The sequence below is a fragment of the Oncorhynchus mykiss genome, unplaced genomic scaffold (genome assembly GCF_013265735.2).
Source record: "Oncorhynchus mykiss isolate Arlee unplaced genomic scaffold, USDA_OmykA_1.1 un_scaffold_164, whole genome shotgun sequence".
Lineage (NCBI taxonomy): Eukaryota > Metazoa > Chordata > Actinopteri > Salmoniformes > Salmonidae > Oncorhynchus > Oncorhynchus mykiss.
In genome coordinates this window covers 338,096-350,424 of record NW_023493668.1, presented here as the reverse complement: position 1 = coordinate 350,424, position 12,329 = coordinate 338,096, and the positions used below count along the sequence as shown (strand labels likewise).

Genomic DNA, 12,329 nt, shown 5'->3' with positions numbered 1-12,329 from the left:
ATAAGACAGGGAATTTATGTCTCGGATTAAATGTCAGGAATTGTGTATTTGGCTAAAGTGTATGTAAACTTCCGACTTCAACTGTAGGTATTCCTCTTGTCCAGATGGGACAGAGCAGTGCGATGGTGATTACATCGTCTGTGGACCTGTTGGGGCGTTATTCAAACTGAAGTGGGTCTAGGGTGACAGGTAAGGTAGAGGTGATATGATCCTTGACTAGTCTCTCAAAGCACTTCATGATGACATGTTGAGTGGTAGGGGGCGGTAGTCATTCATTTCAATTACCTTTACCTTCTTGGGTTCAGGAACATTGGTGGCCATCTTGAAGCATGTGGGGACACCAGACTGGGATAGGGAGCGATTGAATATGTCTGTAAACACACCAGCCAGCTGGTCTGCGCATGCTCCGAGGACGCGGCTAGGGATACACTCTGGGCCAGCAGCCTTGCGAGGGTTAACACGTTTAAATGTTTTACTCACGTTGGCCACGGAGAAGGAGGGGGGCAGGGCGCAGTCCTTGTTAGCGGGCCACGACGGTGGTATTGTATTATCCTCAAAGCGGGCAAAGAAGGTGGTTAGTTTGTCTGGAAGCATGACATCGTTGTCCGTGACGTGGCTGGTTATCTTTTTGTGGTCCGTGATTTCCTGTAGACCCTGCCACACACGTCTCGTGTCTCTTACCTGTCCTGTCCTGCCCTCCCCGTTCTCCTATCAAACCTGTGTTACTGGGGGTCTGAGCTGCTCTTAACTCTCCTGTCCTGTCCTCCCAATGGATGTCTCTTACCTCTTCTCCTGTCCTCCCCCTGGATGACTCCTCTCTCTTTCAGTTGCATGTGTGGTGTTTTTCTGATCTCATTCTTCCAGTTGTCTTCTGACTCATTTGATTTCAACTGATTTCCCCTCTCTCTCACTTTCTCTCTCTCTCTCAGGGTTCTCTCTCAGGTGTCTCTCAGGTCCTGAGCTGACTTTGTCCTCTGTGTGAATGGTGTTTCAGACCAGCCTGTTTTTCAATTGACATGAGTCAGTAACAGTTAATAGTTCCTGATGACCTGGCTACATGCAGTTTCTAACGCTTTGTCTGTCTCTCTGTGCTGTGTGTTCTAGGTGGGGACCTCTCTGGAAGCTCTCTACTACAGCAGGGTCCCAGGGTGGGGGACAAGGAGGAGGAGGACAGAGAGACTGGGGACATGGCCTTTCTGAAGGACCTCCTGAGCCCTGGACCAATGGACGCAGACGAGTTCAGTCGAGAGTGGCAAGGCACCTTTGGCTGCTTGGAGTTCTCTGACCCTGTCCCCCCCACCCCCACCCTAGTCCCTCCTCCACCTACTGGAGTGGCCTGCCCCCCCTCTCAGTCCCCCAGTCCCACCGGCTTCCTGCCCTCCCAGCTGCTGGACCACAGTCTGAGTTCTACAGGTCAGTCAGTCAGCACCATCTCCTGGTCTGACCTCTAGTGGCTAGATGATCTTACTGCATGTCTGACCTCTAGTGGCTAGATGATCTTACTGCATGTCTGACCTCTAGTGGCTAGATGACCTTACTGCATTTCTGACCTCTAGTGGCTAGATGACCTTACTGCATGTCTGACCTCTAGTGGCTAGATGATCTTACTGCATGTCTGACCTCTAGTGGCTAGATGACCCTACTGCATGTCTGACCTCTAGTGCCTGAATCACCTTACTGCATGTCTGACCTCGAGTGGCTGAATCACCTTACTGGATGTCTGACCTCTAGTGGCTAGATGACCTAGTAGCATCTAGAAATTGATAGTTTGTCTCCAGTTCTAGAAACTGATAGTTTGTCTCCAGTTCTAGAAACGGATAGTTTGTATCCAGTTCTAGTTTCATCTAGAAACTGATAGTTTGTCTCCAGTTCTAGAAACTGATAGTTTTGTCTCCAGTTCTAGAAACTGATAGTTTGTCTCCAGTTCTAGAAACTGATAGTTTGTCTCCAGTTCTAGTAGCATCTAGAAACTGATAGTTTGTCTCCAGTTCTAGAAACTGATAGTTTGTATCCAGTTCTAGTTTCATCTAGAAACTGATAGTTTGTCTCCAGTTCTAGTATAATCTAGAAACGGATAGTTTGTCTCCAGTTCTAGAAACGGATAGTTTGTCTCCAGTTCTAGAAACTGATAGTTTGTATCCAGTTCTAGTTTCATCTAGAAACTGATAGTTTGTCTCCAGTTCTAGAAACTGATAGTTTGTCTCCAGTTCTACTATCATCTAGAAACTGATAGTTTGTATCCAGTTCTAGTTTCATCTAGAAACTGATAGTTTGTCTCCAGTTCTAGAAACTGATAGTTTTGTCTCCAGTTCTAGAAACTGATAGTTTGTCTCCAGTTCTAGAAACTGATAGTTTGTCTCCAGTTCTAGTAGCATTTAGAAAATGATAGTTTGTCTCCAGTTCTAGTAGCATCTAGAAACTGATAGTTTGTCTCCAGTTCTAGAAGCTGATAGTTTGTCTCCAGTTCTAGAAACTGATAGTTTGTCTCCAGTTCTAGTAGCATTTAGAAAATGATAGTTTGTCTCCAGTTCTAGTTTCATCTAGAAACTGATAGTTTGTCTCCAGTTCTAGTAGCATCTAGAAACTGATAGTTTGTCTCCAGTTCTAGAAACTGATAGTTTGTATCCAGTTCTAGTTTCATCTAGAAACTGATAGTTTGTCTCGAGTTCTAGTAGCATCTAGAAACTGATAGTTTGTATCCAGCTCTAGAAACTGATAGTTTGTATCCAGCTCTAGAAACGGATAGTTTGTATCCAGCTCTAGAAACGGATAGTTTGTCTCCAGTTCTAGAAACGGATAGTTTGTATCCAGTTCTAGTTTCATCTAGAAACTGATAGTTTGTATTCAGTTCTAGAAACTGATAGTTTGTATCCAGTTCTAGTATCATCTAGAAAGGGATAGTTTTGTCTCCAGTTCTAGAAACGGATAGTTTGTATCCAGTTCTAGTTTCATCTAGAAACTGATAGTTTGTCTCCAGTTCTAGAAATTGATAGTTTGTCTCCAGTTCTAGAAACTGATAGTTTGTATCCAGTTCTAGTATCATCTAGAAATGGATAGTTTGTCTCCAGTTCTAGAAATGGATAGTTTGTATCCAGTTCTAGTTTCATCTATAAACTGATAGTTTTGACTCCAGTTCTAGAAACTGATAGTTTGTCTCCAGTTCTAGTTTCATCTAGAAACGGATAGTTTGTATCCAGTTCTAGAAACTGATAGTTTGTATCCAGTTCTAGAAATTGATAGTTTGTCTCCAGTTCTAGAAATTGATAGTTTGTATCCAGTTCTAGTATCATCTAGAAATGGATAGTTTGTCTCCAGTTCTAGAAATGGATAGTTTGTATCCAGTTCTAGTTTCATCTAGAAACTGATAGTTTTGACTCCAGTTCTAGAAACTGATAGTTTGTCTCCAGTTCTAGTTTCATCTAGAAACTGATAGTTTGTATCCAGTTCTAGAAACTGATAGTTTGTATCCAGTTCTAGAAATTGATAGTTTGTCTCCAGTTCTAGAAATTGATAGTTTGTCTCCAGTTCTAGAAACTGATAGTTTGTCTCCAGTTCTAGAAACTGATAGTTTGTCTCTAGTTCTAGAAACTGATAGTTTGTCTCCAGTTCTAGAAACTGATAGTTTTGTCTCCAGTTCTAGTAGCGTCTAGAAAATGATAGTTTTGTCTCCAGTTCTAGTAACATCTAGAAACTGATAGTTTGTATCCAGTTCTAGTTTCATCTAGAAACTGATAGTTTTGTCTCCAGTTCTAGAAACTGATAGTTTGTATCCAGTTCTAGTATCATCTAGAAATGGATAGTTTGTCTCCAGTTCTAGAAACGGATAGTTTGTATCCAGTTCTAGTTTCATCTAGAAACTGATAGTTTTGACTCCAGTTCTAGAAACTGATAGTTTGTCTCCAGTTCTAGTATCATCTAGAAACTGATAGTTTGTATCCAGCTCTAGAAACGGATAGTTTGTATCCAGTTCAAGTTTCATCTAGAAACTGATAGTTTGTATCCAGTTCTAGTATCATCTAGAAATGGATAGTTTTGTCTCCAGTTCTAGAAACTGATAGTTTGTATCCAGTTCTAGTATCATCTAGAAACTGATAGTTTGTATCCAGTTCTAGAAACTGATAGTTTGTATCCAGTTCTAGAAACAGATAGTTTGTATCCAGTTCTAGTTTCATCTAGAAACTTATAGTTTGTATCCAGTTCTAGAAATTGATAGTTTGTCTCCAGTTCTAGAAACTGATAGTTTGTCTCCAGTTCTAGTACAATCTAGAAACGGATAGTTTGTCTCCAGTTCTAGAAACGGATAGTTTGTCTCCAGTTCTAGAAACTGATAGTTTGTATCCAGTTCTAGTTTCATCTAGAAACTGATAGTTTGTCTCCAGTTCTAGAAACTGATAGTTTGTCTCCAGTTCTACTATCATCTAGAAACTGATAGTTTGTATCCAGTTCTAGTTTCATCTAGAAACTGATAGTTTGTCTCCAGTTCTAGAAACTGATAGTTTTGTCTCCAGTTCTAGAAACTGATAGTTTGTCTCCAGTTCTAGTAGCATTTAGAAAATGATAGTTTGTCTCCAGTTCTAGTAGCATCTAGAAACTGATAGTTTGTCTCCAGTTCTAGAAACTGATAGTTTGTCTCCAGTTCTAGAAACTGATAGTTTGTATCCAGTTGTAGTTTCATCTAGAAACTGATAGTTTGTCTCCAGTTCTAGTAGCATCTAGAAACTGATAGTTTGTCTCCAGTTCTAGTAGCATCTAGAAACTGATAGTTTGTATCCAGCTCTAGAAACTGATAGTTTGTCTCCAGTTCTAGAAACGGATAGTTTGTATCCAGTTCTAGTTTCATCTAGAAACTGATAGTTTGTATTCAGTTCTAGAAACTGATAGTTTGTATCCAGTTCTAGTATCATCTAGAAACGGATAGTTTTGTCTCCAGTTCTAGAAACGGATAGTTTGTATCCAGTTCTAGTTTCATCTAGAAACTGATAGTTTGTCTCCAGTTCTAGAAATTGATAGTTTGTCTCCAGTTCTAGAAACTGATAGTTTGTATCCAGTTCTAGTATCATCTAGAAACGGATAGTTTGTATCCAGTTCTAGAAACTGATAGTTTGTATCCAGTTCTAGTATCATCTAGAAACTGATAGTTTGTATTCAGTTCTAAAAACTGATAGTTTGTATCCAGTTCTAGTATCATCTAGAAATTGATAGTTTGTCTCCAGTTCTAGAAATTGATAGTTTGTCTCCAGTTCTAGAAACTGATAGTTTGTATCCAGTTCTAGTATCATCTAGAAACGGATAGTTTGTATCCAGTTCTAGAAACTGATAGTTTGTATCCAGTTCTAGTATCATCTAGAAACTGATAGTTTGTATTCAGTTCTAAAAACTGATAGTTTGTATCCAGTACTAGTATCATCTAGAAATGGATAGTTTGTCTCCAGTTCTAGAAACTGATAGTTTGTATCCAGTTCTAGTTTCATCTAGAAACTGATATTTTTGACTCCAGTTCTAGAAACTGATTGTTTGTCTCCAGTTCTAGTTTCATCTAGAAACTGATAGTTTGTATCCAGTTCTAGAAATTGATAGTTTGTCTCTAGTTCTAGAAATTGATAGTTTGTCTCCAGTTCTAGAAACTGATAGTTTGTCTCCAGTTCTAGAAACTGATAGTTTGTCTCCAGTTCTAGAAACTGATAGTTTGTCTCCAGTTCTAGAAACTGATAGTTTGTCTCCAGTTCTAGTAGCGTCTAGAAAATGATAGTTTTGTCTCCAGTTCTAGTAACATCTAGAAACTGATAGTTTGTATCCAGTTCTAGTTTCATCTAGAAACTGATAGTTTGTCTCCAGTTCTAGAAACTGATAGTTTGTATCCAGTTCTAGTTTCATCTAGAAACTGATAGTTTTGTCTCCAGTTCTAGAAATTGATAGTTTGTCTCCAGTTCTAGAAATTGATAGTTTGTCTCCAGTTCTAGAAACTGATAGTTTGTATCCAGTTCTAGTTTCATCTAGAAACGGATAGTTTGTATCCAGTTCTAGAAACTGATAGTTTGTATCCAGTTCTAGAAATTGATAGTTTGTCTCCAGTTCTAGAAATTGATAGTTTGTCTCTGGTTCTAGAAACTGATAGTTTGTCTCCAGTTCTAGAAACTGATAGTTTGTCTCCAGTTCTAGAAACGGATAGTTTGTCTCCAGTTCTAGAAACTGATAGTTTGTATCCAGTTCTAGTTTTATCTAGAAACTGATAGTTTGTCTCCAGTTCTAGAAACTGATAGTTTGTATCCAGTTCTAGTATCATCTAGAAACTGATAGTTTGTATCCAGTTCTAGTATCATCTAGAAACTGATAGTTTGTCTACAGTTCTAGAAACTGATAGTTTGTATCCAGTTCTAGAAACTGATAGTTTGTATCCAGTTCTAGAAACTGATAGTTTGTCTCCAGTTCTAGTAGCATTTAGAAACTGATAGTTTGTCTCCAGTTCTAGTATCATCTAGAAACTGATAGTTTGTCTCCAGTTCTAGAAACGGATAGTTTGTCTCCAGTTCTAGAAACTGATAGTTTTGTATCCAGTTCTAGTATCATCTAGAAACTGATAGTTTTGTCTCCAGTTCTTGTAGCATCTAGAAACTGATTCTAGTACATTCTTATCAGCTTGTTGTGTTCTTTCTTCTCTTCTTTCCTGGAAGAATGATGACATCACATTCCCTTGTTTCCTCTCCCTCCTTTCTATCCTCCTCTGTCCTTCTTTCTCTCAGGCTGGGCGACGCCTCCCATGTTCCAGGCTCCGCCCCTACAGTCCCCAGTGTCTGGCCAGGTCCAGTCAGCTAAGGGTGGCCCAAAGTCAACAGCCAATGGTGAGAGGGTGTGGTTTGTGAGGCTTGATGTCGTTGGCTCAGCAGTGTTGGGTTTAGTTTTAGCTTTCAAATGTGCCTTACAGTACCAATTCAGTACCTGTGTGTGTGTGTGTGTGTGTGTGTGTGTGTGTGTTTGTCTAGTTCCTAAAGCTGCATCGCGGGACATGTCTGCATGGTTCAACCTGTTTGCTGATCTGGACCCCCTCTCTAACCCTGACACCATAGGACGCTCTGATGATGAGATCCTCAATGCCTGAGGGGGGTGTGTGTGTGTAGTTACTGTATACTTTGTAATGTCTGTAATATTCTATATTGATGATTGAGGAGGATTTGACTGAGATTCATCTTCTATACAGGATATGTACTGTAAGTGGGGTGGGCTTAACCTTAGAGATATAATATAGAACCTATCACCGGACCGGGCTCTACCAGTGACATGGTCTATAGTACTAATTATAAAGCGGGTAGTTTGGGTCCTGAATTCTGATTGGCTGAAACAGCATTCCAGTGTTGTGTATATCAGACAATATACCACAACTCCTAGTTTCCTGTTCCGTTTATGTTGGTGAGCAGTTTAGAATAGCAATACTGGGTTGGTGGTATATGGCCAGTATAGCACTGCTAAGGGCTGTATCCTGGACCTCTGCTTCGCGTCGTGCCAACAGCCCTTATGCGGGGTATATTGGCCATGTATCACAGCCCCTCTGGCCTCATTGCTTAACTAAAGACTCCCCGTAATCTGATCCGTTTTTGGTTCTAAAGGAAGTCGAAGTATCCACACTGGAGTGATGTGGATCTATGCCAAGCAAGGGACAGCTTATACAGTGGGTTAACATTGGCTTTAGGTCATCACTGCCCCCCCCATCACTGATTATTTGGACGAAGGCAGTGTGGTAAAATCAGCAGGGGGGAGGCAAACCCGGAACACCCAATTTATTAAACACATGGACCCAGAACATGGACCCAGAACTTGGACCCAGAGACCCAGAACATGGACCCAGAGACACAGAGACCCAGAACATGGACCCAGAGACCCAGAACATGGACCCAGACCCAGAACATGGACCCAGAGACCCAGAACATGGACCCAGAGACCCAGAACATGGACCCAGAGACCCAGAACATGGACCCAGAGAACCAGAACATGGACACATAGACCCAGAACATGGACACATGGACCCAGAACTAAATCGTGCAGCTGTGAGTTAACTGAGATGTCTAAGATGGTCTAATCATGTAAACTGCAGCATCTGGTTCTTGTCTCCACTACAAGAACTGGATTTGATACATCTCCCCTTGCTAATACTACCATACAGCCCTTTTAGCAGGTAGGATTTATACTGTACTGTAATCACATAGATCACCTAGGAAACAGCTTGTTCTACCTCACTGAAGCTCATATCACTGATTCTGTTTTCGTGATACAGGAACTCTAGAAGCTTTTCTCTGGAATACGTTTGATGATTGTTTATCTTCTGAATCCCCATGAGCGAAAGCAGAAGCAGATAGCTCTGAGCTTTTCATGAGAAGAATGGGAATATTATGCAGTCGTAAGTCTCACGATGCAGTTTTTATTACTTTACAGGTCATTCAGAAAGTATTCAGCCTTCACTTTAATCCACATTTTGTTAAGTTACAGCCTTATTCTAAAATGGATTACATCGTTTTTCCCCCCTCATTAATCTACACACAATACCATTATAATGACAAAGCAAAATAGCTTTTTAGAAATGTTTGCAAATGTATTACAAAAAACCCCAGGAAATATCACATTTTCATAAGTATTCAGTCAGTAATTTGAAGAAGCACCTTTGGTAGTGATTACAGCCTTGAGTTGTCTTGGGTATGATGCTACAAGCTTGGTACACCTGTATTTGGGGAGTTTCTCCCATTCTTCTCTGCAGATCCTTTCAATCTCTGTCAGGTTGGATGGGGAGCATTGCTGCACAGCTATTTTCAGGCCTCTCCAGAGATGTTCGATCAGGTTCAAGTCCGGGCTCTTGCTGGACAACTCCTGCGTTGTCTTGGCTGCGTTTTTAGGGTTGTTGTCCTGTTGGAAGGTGAAACTTCGCCCCAGTCTGAGGTCCTAAGCGCTCTGGAACAGGTTTTCATCAAGGATCTCATTGTACGTTGCTCCGTTCATCTTTCTCTCGATTCTGACTAGTCTCCCAGTCTCTGCCACTGAAAAACATCCCCACAGCATGATGCTGCCACCACCATGCTTCACTGTAGGGATGGTATTGGCCAGGTGATGAGCAGGGCCAGGTTTCCTCTAGACGTGACGCTTGGCATTCTGGCCAAAGAGTTCAATCTTGGTTTCATCAGACCAGACAATCTTGTTTCTCATGGTCTGAGGGTCCTTTAGGGGCCTTTTGGCAAACTCCAAGCGGACTGTCATGTGCCTTTTACTGAGGAGTGGCTTCCGTTTGGACACTTTACCATAAAGGCCTGATTGGTGGAGTGCTGCAGAGATGGTTGTCATTCTGGAAGGTTCTCCCATCTCCATAGAGGAACTCGAGCTCTGTCAGCTTGACCATCGGGTTCTTGGTCACCACCCTGACCAAGACCCTCCTTCTCCAATTACTCAGTTTGGCCGGGGCGAGTCTCATAGCAAACGGTCTGAATATTTATATAAATAAGGTATTTCTGTTTCTTATTTTTTATTAATGTGAGAACATTTAGAAAATCTGTTTCCGCTTTGTCATTACGGGGTATTTTGTAGATTGATAAGGAAAAAATGAATTAAAATTTTAGAATAAGGCTGTAACGTAACAAAATGTGGAAAAAGTCAAGCGGTCTGAATACTTTCCAAATGCGCTGTACATACAGACAAGAATGTATATCAATCACAAATGCTTTATTTTATTCAACTATGCCTTTTATTTCACTTAAAGGATGTGTAACGTCATAGGATGAATGCAACGGCATGTCACAGGATGAAACGGTTACCAACAGACATGTTGAAGGAACTTTATTAAACTGTTATTTCAGATGTTTTTCCATTTGTGCGTTTCTTTAAAAGTATTTATTTGTCATCAAGTTGAGTATTTCATTACCAACTCACCTCCCATCCTTTCCAGTCTACCCTGTCATCAAGTTGAGTATTTCATTACCAACTCACCTCCCATCCTTTCCAGTCTACCCTGTCATCAAGTTGAGTATTTCATTACCAACTCACCTCCCATCCTTTCCAGTCTACCCTGGTGGACATCTCTGCGAATACATTTGAAGGTCGATATTGGGCAAAAGCGCAAAAATAATGTCTTTAAACGGTATAACTGATCAATGCACCATCATACCAGGTAATTTATTGCTTTTAACAAAATGGCAAAATAAGATATTTGGCTACAGAAGTGCCACTTCTTTCCGATCTCCAAAAACAAATTCTGTGAAATGATGTCAACACATACTGGAGGAGTTACAGGCTAGATACAGTGGCTAGCTTAGCTAACAAACTGGCTACAGTGGCTAGCTTAGCTAATGAACTAGCTACAGTTGAAGTCGAAGTTTACATACACTTAGGTTGGAATCATTAAAACTCATTTTTCAACCACTCCACAAATGTCTTGTTAACAAACTATAGTTTTGGCAAGTCAGTTAGGACATCTACTTTGTGCATGACAGAAGTCATTTTTCCAACAATTGTTTACGGACAGATTCTTTCACTTATAATTCACTGTATCACAATTCCAGTGGGTCGGAAGTTTACATACACTAAGTTGACTGTGCCTTTAAAAAGCTTGGAAACTCCAGAAAATGATGTCATGGATTTAGAAGCTTCTGATAGGCTAATTGACATAATTTGAGTCAATTTGAAGTGTACCTGTGGATGTATTTCAAGGCCTACCTTCAAACTCAGTGCCTCTTTGCTTGACATCATGGGTAAATCAAAAGAAATCAGCCAAGACCTCAGAAAAATAATTGTAGACCTCCACAAGTCTGGTTCATCCTTGGGAGCAATTTCCAAATGCCTGAAGGTACCACGTTCATCTGTACAAACAATAGTACGCAACTATAAACACCATGAGACCACGCAGCCGTCATACCGCTCAGGAAGGAGACACGTTCTGTCTCCTAGAGATGAGCGTACTTTGGTGCGAAAAGTGCAAATCAATCACAGAACAACAGCAAAGGACCTTGTGAAGATGCTGGAGGAAACAGTTACAAAAGTATCTATATCCACAGTAAAACGAGTCCTCTATCGACATAACCTGAAAGGCTGCTCAGCAGGGAAGAAGCCACTGCTCCAAAACTGCCATAAAAAAGCCAGACTACGGTTTGAAACTGCACATGGGGACAAAGATCATACTTTTTGGAAATGTCCTATGGTCTGATGAAACAAAAATAGAACTCTTTGGCCATAATGACCATCATTATGTTTGGTGGAAAAAGGGGGTACTTGCAAGCCGAAGAACACCATCCCAACCGTGAAGCACAGGGGTGGCAGCATCATGCTGTGGGGGTGCTTTGCTGCAGGAGGGACTGGTGCACTTCACAAAATAGATGGCATAATGAGGAATTAAAGTTATGTAGATATATTGAAGCAAGAACTCAAGACATCAGTCAGGAAGTTAAAGCTTGGTCGCAAATGGGTCTTCCAAATGGACAATGACCTCAAGCATACTTCCAAAGTTGTGGCAATATGACAACAAAGTCAAGGTATTGGAGTGGCCATCACACAGCCCTGACCTCAATCCTATAGAAGATTTGTGGGCATAACTGAAAAAGTGTGTGTGAGCAAGGAGGCCTACAAACCGGACTCCGTTACACCATCCCTGTCAGGAGGAATGGGCCAAAATTCACTTGTGGAAGGCTACCCAAAACTTTTGCCAAAGTTAAACCATTTAAAGGCAATGCTACCAAATACTAATTGAGTGTATGTGAACTTCTGACCCACTGGGAATGTGATGAAAGAAATAAAAGCTGAAATAAATAATTCTCTCTACTATTATTCTGACATTTCACATTCTTAAAATAAAGTGGTGATCCTAACTGACCTAAAACAGGGAATTTGTAGTAGGATTAAATGTCAGGAATTGTGAAAAACTGAGTTTAAATGTATTTGGCTAAGGTGTATGTAAACTTCCGATTCAACTGTACGTTGGTCATGTGCACACCTGACTAGAATGACACTGATGTACCACCAAAGGCCACACCCCGTTTATGTTTGAAAACTGGGAAAGATGCGGAGTTGGACTGTTTCTCGTGTCCAAAGTTGACCTATAACAGGAAACCCCATCTCTACTGCTACAGGTTGTAAAACATGATCAAATATCATCTCCAATATTAAAATCTACTTTGACAGAAGAGCTCTTAATTTCTCTGTTGAGTGGACAGTACTGGTAGTTTAGAAGTCTGTACAGTTATGTAGAACGCTTAGAGCCCTGACCGGGATCAATTCTGAGCTCTGGTAATAACCACCAAAAACGCCTCCCCACCCTAAGGGCTCTATTCAATCTGTATGGCTGAAGTTCAACTTTACCACCTGAT

General features: G+C 40.8%; 1 protein-coding gene across 8 annotated transcripts in view; it reads left to right on the top strand.

Moving 5' to 3' along the window:
* Positions 1 to 7,889, top strand: part of LOC110523102 (islet cell autoantigen 1-like protein) — a 114,106-nt gene extending 106,217 nt beyond the window's left edge. For 7 of the 8 annotated variants that reach the window (XM_036972479.1, XM_036972477.1, XM_036972478.1 and 4 more), the window contains 3 exons: positions 1,105 to 1,413; positions 6,741 to 6,839; positions 6,981 to 7,889. In XM_036972479.1, coding sequence (XP_036828374.1) covers positions 1,105 to 1,413; positions 6,741 to 6,839; positions 6,981 to 7,096 — 524 coding nt within the window. In that variant the 3' untranslated portion in view covers positions 7,097 to 7,889. The remainder of the gene's footprint in view (positions 1 to 1,104; positions 1,414 to 6,740; positions 6,840 to 6,980) is intronic. The other variant, XM_036972476.1, reaches the window with a different exon arrangement.
* The last annotated feature ends 4,440 nt before the right edge of the window (positions 7,890 to 12,329 follow it).